The sequence below is a fragment of the Bos indicus x Bos taurus genome, chromosome 28 (assembly GCF_003369695.1).
Source record: "Bos indicus x Bos taurus breed Angus x Brahman F1 hybrid chromosome 28, Bos_hybrid_MaternalHap_v2.0, whole genome shotgun sequence".
NCBI classification, from domain to species: Eukaryota; Metazoa; Chordata; class Mammalia; order Artiodactyla; family Bovidae; genus Bos; species Bos indicus x Bos taurus.
The window spans coordinates 27,406,506-27,415,235 of NC_040103.1; the positions used below are offsets into that span (position 1 = coordinate 27,406,506).

An 8,730-nucleotide genomic window follows, 5' to 3' on the forward strand; every position below is an offset into this window, starting at 1 on the left:
TGTCCATTCTCTGCTCACGCTCCCGCCGGCTCCCAGGACTTCTGTCTCATCCTGACAAACAGTGGGAGAGCACAGACGCTTGGCCCTGTTTCAACCCCTCTTCCTTTTCCATCTTTCCGTCTCCCGGCTCTGTGAAGCCTCCTCCCTTCCTGTGGCTTTCTTCCACCCCTGGTCTGTGGGCTCTTCCAGCTCCTTAGCTTCCCGGTCTCATGTGACTTGTCTCAGACTCCAAGTTGCGGACTGATGCAACACAGGTGCAAAGGCCTCGTGGGAGAGAGTGTCCTCCTGAGACCAGGCTGACCTGAAATTCCAGGAGGCCCATAATGGGTTAGAGGGCCTGGATCTCTTGGTACTAGGGCACTGGCTAACATCCAGTTATGGTCAGAGAATAGGATGGAGATCAAGGGGGAAGTGGCCCATGTTGGTTTGATGTCATTCTTTGTTTATTCAGTCTCTGTCCATCCATGCAGTCATCCAGCCATCACTCACCCATCCATTTATCTTTTCTTCCATCTGACCTTCTGTTTACACACCCATCCATTTGTGTTTTCATCTAAACATCATTTTGTCTGTCTGTATCTATCCACCCATCCATTTGTCAGTCCGTCTATTGAGCCATCCATGTGTCTATTTGGTCACCTATAAATCCATTCATCCATCCACTTGTCCCACTATCTGTCCATTTATTAATCCATTTTTCTGTCTATCCACCCATACATCCACCCACTCAGTAAGTTTTCTTTGAGCACTTACCAAATGTCCAGTCCTGTGCCTCAGATGGACCCTGCTCTCAATGTTACAGCCTGGTTCCCTCTGTCCGCATGTGTCCCCAAGTCTCAAACCTGCAGCGAGAAAGAGCCTGTTGGCCCAATGTGATGGGCTCCCCTTTCTCATTGCTCCCTGGCCCACAGGAGGTACTCGAGCTGGAACGGACCCTGGGTGGCTACCTAGTGGAGGAGCCAAAACCCTTGCTGTTTAAGGACAGTTACCATAACCTGCGCCTCTCCCTCCACGACATCCCCCATGCCCACTGGAGGAGCAAGCTGCTGGCCAAGTACCAGGTGAGGGCTGGGCCAAAGGAGGGGGAGGGGTGGGGCTGGGGCGGGGGCTGCCCAGAGATGACCTATCCCATCTCCCCACCTTCCCTCTCTGTCCGCAGCCTTGGTCCCCACACCCACCCTTGTGTCTCTCTCTTTCTCCCCTGGTACCCCGGTCATACACTCCCACACACACTATCTGTATACATTATCTTTAAAGAGGTCGTACCATCTCTAAGAGCATTCATGCCTGCCAGATTGTCCAGACTAATCTCTGATGGTCACATCCCTCTGCCCATGCCCATCTGTGTGAAACTATTGAATCCACAAGGCTTCCCAGTCCCACAGAGTCATACACACATAAGTACACACACACACACACACACACACACACACACACACAGTCATATACTCAGACTCGTGCCTTCACACACACACACACACACACACACACAGTCATATACTCAGACTCGTGCCTTCACACACACACACACACACACACACACACACACACACACACACACACACACACACACACAGAGTCATATACTCAGACTCGTGCCTTCTTGCCTGTATGCTCCCTTTCTCAGTTGGAGGGCCCTTGCCCAGCTCCTCTTCTCTGCCTACCTGGATGGGAAGGTCCTAGCCTTCCCTGAGCTGGCCCCCTTCCCTGCCCACGCCTCCATTCCCTGAGGGCAGGGCCAGCTGGCCTCACCTCCTTAACCCTGGCTGCCTCCCCCAGGAGATCCCCTTCTGTCACATTTGGAGTGGCAGCCAGAAGGCCCTGCACTGCACCTTCACGCTGGAGAGGCACAGCCTGGCCTCCACGGAGCTCACCTGCAAGATCTGCGTGCGGCAGGTGGAGGGGGAGGGCCAGATATTCCAGCTGCATACCACGCTGGCAGAGGTGAGGGCCAGAGCTCGGACACCCCGTGGGGCTGGGCGCTGCAGGGCGCAGACCCGAGGCTCCCCCTCATCTGGGGGAAGGGCCACCTCCCACAGAACTGTGCCCTCACCTCCCATGTCTGAGCTGGGACGTGCTCATTTTTGGCCAACGTGCGTGCTCAGTCGCTTCAGTCGTGTCTGACTCTTTGTGACCCCATGGACTGTAGCCTGCCAGGCTCCTCGGTCTATGGGATTCTCCAGGCAAGAATACTGGAGTGGGTTGTCATGCCCTCCTCCAGGGGATCTTCCCAGCCCAGGGATTGAACCCGCATCTCTTATGTCTCCTGCATTGGCAGGTGGGTTCTTTACCACTGGCACCACCTGGGAAACCCCTCACCTCCCATGTCTGAGCTGGAATGTGCTCACTCTTGGCCAACAGCTGTGACTTACTGAGTGCAAGCCTGGGCCTGACCTGTACCAAATCTCACCAGATCTTCACAACCACCAGGGAGACAGATACGAGGATCCCCACCTGGGAGATGAGAAAAAAGATTTAATGGCGGGCAGGGATCGTGGCTCTTGTATCTCCATGATAACCCAGATTGCAGTTCTCCAGCACTATAACCCAGACTGAGGTTTATAAAACCCGAGGCACCCGGGGGACAGTGCCGGGCCTCCCTGCAGTGCAGTGGAGAGGGTGCTGGATGCAGTCTAGACCCAGCCCTGTCACTGACTCACCACGTGACCATGGATAGTCACTTCCCCTTTCTAGACTTCATTTTTGCTTGTGTAAAAGTGGGTCCACGTGGGTGAGACTGTGGCTGAGGCCCTCGTGGCTTTGTAATCACGAGACAGCATGAGAATTGGCTGGGGCCATGCATTAACATGTGCCCTGAGGCTGGGGAAGGGTGTGCCACCGCGGTCCTGGAGAGCTCACCTTCCAGGGGCCTTTGAGCAGCTGGAACCCACCCAGAGCACAGAGAGATGCCAGAGTCTACCCGAGCTCACAGTCCCTGGGCAGGGAGGCTGGAGGGACAGATGCCCAGTGGCATCGCACACAGGGAGCCCTCTGCCCATCTCACCCTTGCTCCCTGTCCTTCCAGACGCCTGCTGGCTCCCTAGACGCCCTCTGCTCTGCCCCCAGCAGTGTGGTCACCACCCAACTGGGACCCTACGCCTTCAAGATACCCCTGTCCATCCGCCAGAAGATATGCAACAGCCTAGATGCCCCCAACTCACGTGGCAATGACTGGCGGCTATTGGCACAGAAGCTGTCCATGGACCGGTGAGTGTGGGGATGGTCTACCAGGCTGGGACCACAGCCGCCCCCCTCCCGGTGTCCCCACGGGGCAGGCAGCCTGATAGTAGTTCCTTGAAGAGCATCATGCTCAGATGCCAGCCCGTGAGAACAGGTGGAGCCAGGATACCAGCCAGGTGTGATCAGCAGCAGCAGCCTTGTGCCCAGGACATCAGGTGTTCTGGAAATGCTTGCTGGGTGACAGAATCCATCCTGGTGTCAGAACTCTTCTGGAGAGCTTAAAATGCTGGATAAATATAATGGCAATAATCATCCTCACTGGGGCTCAAAGAGGAGCAGTGTATGGCCTGGGGCCATACAGCCTGCAAGCAGAGGGGCTGGGACTCAGACCCAGGATTATCGGGGTCCAGAGCCCACAGTCCCGGTGCTCTGGGGAGGTCCTCCCAGGAGCCCCTCAACCCACCGGCCCTGGGAGGGGCTGAGCGTCTGGGGAGCCCAGGGTTCTTCTCCTTCCCTCCGTCAGGTACCTGAACTACTTTGCCACCAAAGCAAGCCCCACGGGTGTGATCCTGGACCTTTGGGAAGCTCTGCAGCAGGACGACGGGGACCTCAACAGCCTGGCGAGTGCCTTGGAGGAGATGGGCAAGAGCGAGATGCTGGTGGCCATGGCCACCGACGGGGAGTGCTGAGCTGACCTGCACCTGCGGGCTGGGAGGGACCAGCAGGAGGCGGGCACAGGCAGGCCCGGGGAAGCCTCCTGGGGGGCCATTGGGCCTCCTCTGCCCCCGAGCTCACAGCCAGAGTCGCCTCTCCTCCTCCTCCCCCGCTCCTTGCCCCACCTGCAGACCACAACCAGCCTTAGGAGATCCATGGACTTCGTTGTTGGGAGGACTCAGCGGTCCTTCTCCACCCCATGCTGTCTCTCCTGACCTCAGACCTCTGTGCAGGAAGCGGGAGGGGCCAGGCCCTCTGGAGGCAGCTAGGGGAGCAAGGAGGTGGCCCTCCCAGCCTCAGCCCCGGGAAGTCTCGGGGCATCTGTTTTAGTTGTGTTCTTTATTCTCTTCCTCAGTCATTGATTCTCCCTCCTCCATCTCCATTCACACCGTTTTCCTCTTTGAAGAGTCAAGTACAATTCAGAGAAACTGCTTTCTCCTGTCCATACGTGAAAAGGAAAAGGAAAGAAAGAAAGCTTCCAACCACTAGTAAGGCTCAAAAAAAAAAAAAAAAGAAAAACACCAAAACCACAAGGGAAAAGAAAACCCAGTTTCTTAGGAAACGCAAATGATTTATTATCCAGATATTTGGATAAGTTCTTTTTAAGAAAAAAAAGAAAATGAAAAAATAACACACAAAAATAGAAAACGCTTTTCTTGAGTGTGGGTGTGGGCGTGCTTCTGATTCTGGCCAGCAGCCTGTGCGTGTGTATGTGTGTAAGAGAGAGAGAGAATCAGGGAGAGAGAGACTGAATAGGAAACCCTTTGCTGCTAATGATTCCATCTTAGACTAAATTCTAACAAGCCCTCAGCTTCCGTACTTCTACAGGGTCAGATGAGGTCTGAGCCGTGGTCCCGTGTTTCTGAAATCTTAAACAGATGCTGAATCAGTAAAGCCAAGGAGGCCTGAGGTCTGGTGTGGGGTGGGGTCCTGCCTCCCTCTCACAGCCCCAGGCAGGTGCCCCCATGGCTCCTCCAGGTTCCCAGGAATCCAGATTAAAAGGACCTGGGATGGAAAATGTGGGTGGGCCAGCCCAGCCAGGGAGTACTATGATCTGGGGGCTCCTGGAGAGGGGGCATGGCCCAGAGAGGGTCCTCACAGAGAAAGGAGTCAGGGATGAGAATCCCCTGTGGACACCTCTCTTCCCCTACCCCAAGGCGGGGCCAGCTGGGACACCCCAGCCTCTAGACCAGGTGGGCTGGAGCAGGTGGGCCTTCTCTTAATGCCCAGGAATCCAGGATCTGCCCTTCCCTAGCAGATTCCCTTCCATTTCCCCTTCTGTAAAACAGAAGGGGAGGATAGGACAGGCTCTCCTGCTTCAGAAGCCTGAGCTCCTGGGGTTGGTGTGGCTTTGAGGAACATGTGAGCAGCCAGCCCTGTGGGTGGCGTGGGAGGCAGGGAGGCGGCTGGTCTGGCTGTACTTTGCACACCTGCCCGGAGTGGAGGAGGAGGGGTGGAGGGCCATTTTCCCAGCTCTGATCTCCCCAGGCACTTCCCTGCAACCCTCTTCTCACACCTTCTGCTGTCTGGGAGAGTCTGAAAGAAGCTTTGACCAGCGGGGTGGGGGGGGTGTGGCACCCCCTCTCCAGCCTGCCTGTTCCAGGAGGTTCCGAGGGGCCATCAAGGTCCCTTTCCAGCCGTCTGGTGATAGGTGGAACCAGACTCTTGAGCTGGCACAGAGGCCACATCAAAGGCCTCTCCTCCTTGGCACCCAGGCCAAAGCAAGTGCCAGCTCTGGGCACTCACCCCAGGGCTTGCCCCAGCAGGTCCAGGAGCAGCTGCTGGCACCAGCCTGGGCATATCCTGGCCTTTGAAAGTCTGATCTCCTGGGAGAAAAGCAGGTTAGGGGGCTGTAGTCCCAGCCAGTGTCCTAAGCCTGGCATCCCAGCCATGTACTCGGGGGCATGTGGGGACAGTGAGATTTTTACCACCCCCCAGCGCCCTGGGGATCAGGCTGCCGGCCGGCCATCGAGGGCCTGCTGGGTTTGAGAGAGGTTCCTTTTTATCAAGGCTGCTCAAGGGGCCAGGCCTGCATCAGGCTCAAGCCCCTGAGGCTGAGACCACAGCCTTTTACTTTTATCCCAGTGCCTGTGTGGACGTTGCCTCAACAAAAGCAGCGAGCCTTCCCTGCCGAAGGGGCTGTCCACCTCGGGCTCAGTCTCCCTGCCCACTCCTAGTCTGAGCTGTGTGGGCCTGTGTGGTCACATGAGGGCAGTCTGGAGTCCAAGGACCAGCATTCAAGCTCCAGCTTTGCTATGAGGCCTCTCTGTGACTTAAGGCATCTGACTGCCTTCTCAAGGCCTCTTTTCCTTTTTAGACCCAGAAGGCTCCACAACTGCTGTCTGAGGCCCTTTGGTCTCTGATACATCATTCTAGGCTTCTGAGGTGAATCCTGGTGGGTTGAAGTTGACTGTGGTCTGCCATGGCCCTCCTCCCTGCCCCTCCTCCCTCCCTTCCCTCCTCTCCTCCCTGCCCCTCTTCCCTCCCTTCCCTCCTCTCTTGCCTGTACCTCCTCCCTGCCCCTCCTCCCTCCCTTCCCTCCTCTCCTCCCTTCCTCTCCTCTCTCCCTGCCCCTCCTCCCTGCCCTACCCTGAGAAACCTGCTTCCTTAGCCCCAGGACCAGAGCTCTTGTTGGATGAGGCCAGGCCAGCCACCCAGGTGCCATTTCTGACCTGATTTCCAGAAATTGTGTACCAGGGCCTGGAGCACAGAACCAATTGGCTAAAGCCTCCTGGGAGGGCTCAAACTGTCCAGCTTTGTAAGAAAAGCCTGGAAAGGATTTGCTGGCACCATCAATCTGCTTGGGCTACTGTGACTGTGTCTGCAGACTGCCCGCCTCGGGGTGGCATGGAGGTCTCTCGGCTTATTCAGGCCTGAGAGGCAGCCCCACGCAGCCCGAGTACCTTGAGAGCCACAGATTAAGTGCCGCTGCAGGGCCTACGTGCTGTGTTGACGTCTCTTGTCTCTGGGGTGTGCTGGCACATCTGTGCGTGTATGCATGTGCTTCTATCTGTGGGCACATCAGCGTGCCTCTCCGGGAACGTGCCCCCACCCGTGTGTGCGTGTGTGCCCTACTCGAGTCCACTGGGCCGCCTGGAGGTTGCCCTCTGAGTACACAGGGTCAGTCGGTGTCTCTTCTACGTGCCTCTCCTCTGCCTTCTCTCGCAGGGTTCTGGGCTCCAGAGGGGCCCTCCCCTCTCCTGGATGCTCCAGGGCCCTCTGGTCTCCTTCCCCCAGCAACCAGGCAGCTGAGCCAGTTCCCGTAACAGGCCCTCTGGGGAGAGGTGACCAGGAGCCTGGGTGCAGGGAGCAGCTCTCCTGCGGGCCAAGGGCTGTACCACCCGCCTGGGCAGTGGACATGGTTATATGCCCGAGGGCTGCCGGGCTGGCCCCAGTCCCACCTCTGTTTATTCTGTACTACAACCTGTAAATAACATTTAGCATTCCTATTGTAACAAAATTAATTTTTATGAAATAAATTATATTTCCTAGTCTAATAAAAAATTCAGGTTGTAGTCTGCTGTCTTTTTGACTGCCTTTCTGTCAGCAGTTGGGAATGATCTTCCTGCTTTTCTCAAAATTCCATGAGTTTGGGGTCAAGGGGTCATTGCCAGAGCTCTCTGAGCTCCTGGAAATGATCAAGTGCAACTGCCTAATTTTATACAAGGGAAAAGCGGCCCAGAGAGGACTGAGAGCTTCCCCGTGGTCACGCAGCAAGCTGGAGGCCATGCTGACTCTGATCGCAGCCCCTGCTCCCCAGCCAGTGCTCTCAGTGTGTAAGCATTTGTGGGATGTGCTCAGGGTCAGTCTTGTGAGCCTGTCGTGGGCTAGGTGATGAGTGGGAGGAATAACAGAGGTGAAGCCCTCAGTGTCCTTGTCTGCCTGTGAGGCATTCAGACGCGTGTTTTCCAACTGGGCCGAGGTCAGTTGAGAGCACTCACCTGAGACAAAATCCTGCCAGCAGAAAGGGAATGATGGGCAGGCTGGGCTTATGTGACTTTGGACCCATGGCTGCCATGATGGTTGGGCAGCTTACATACTGAACAAGAAAGCCATATCTAAGGGGGAAGGTGGTGCCTTTCCCACTCAGATTGAAGATTTATGTATTTATTATACTATGAGATATTTCCAGCAGAGGGCAGTAAAGGGCATTGTTCTAATAACATCAATATGTTGGTATTAGTTTTCCTATAGATGAAAAAAAAAATGGGCTTCCCTGGTGGCTCAGAGGTTAAAGCGCCTGCCTGCAATGCGGGAGACCTGGGTTCGATCCCTGGGTTGGGAAGATCCCCTGGAGAAGGAAATGGCAGTCCACTCCAGAATTCTTGTCTGGAGGATTCCATGGATGGAGGAGCCTTGTGGGCTACAGTCCATGGGGTCGCAAAGAGTCGGACACGACTGAGCAACTTCACTCACTGACTCACTCATAGATGAAAATGTCTCAAGGGATTTTTTTTTCTAATTTGCACAAAGGTGCCATACAACCACAGCAGCCCTGAACCCCTCTGCCCTGTAGACTTCAGGTCTCCCTGTGTGAGTTGAGTCTGGTCCCAGCATTTTCCAGCACTCATTGCCTATTCTGCAGATGAATTCTGTGATCTCTGAATTCTGGGATGAGAGCACCCTCTGGCTTCGTGGTAGAGAGTCATAGCACATTAAAGGCTCTGAGAAGGCCGGTGTGAAGATGCTGGTCTCATAATATAGGGTGTACTACATGTATTTGGCCATGGGATACTTTTTATGTTTATATTTAAAGTTTTTATTGCAGCATAGTTGATTTACAATGTTGTGTTAGTTTCAGGCATACAGCAAAGTGAATAAGTTATACATATATCC

General features: G+C 55.2%; 1 protein-coding gene across 2 annotated transcripts in view; it reads left to right on the plus strand.

Annotated features, from left to right (window-relative positions):
- The window catches only part of UNC5B (unc-5 netrin receptor B), a 91,372-nt gene extending 83,963 nt beyond the window's left edge, over positions 1–7,409 (plus strand). For both annotated transcript variants that reach the window (XM_027530412.1, XM_027530413.1), the window contains 4 exons: positions 912–1,061; positions 1,780–1,944; positions 3,026–3,207; positions 3,704–7,409. In XM_027530412.1, the coding sequence (XP_027386213.1) occupies positions 912–1,061; positions 1,780–1,944; positions 3,026–3,207; positions 3,704–3,869 (663 nt within the window). In that variant the 3' untranslated portion in view covers positions 3,870–7,409. The remainder of the gene's footprint in view (positions 1–911; positions 1,062–1,779; positions 1,945–3,025; positions 3,208–3,703) is intronic.
- Positions 7,410–8,730: the final 1,321 nt, after the last annotated feature.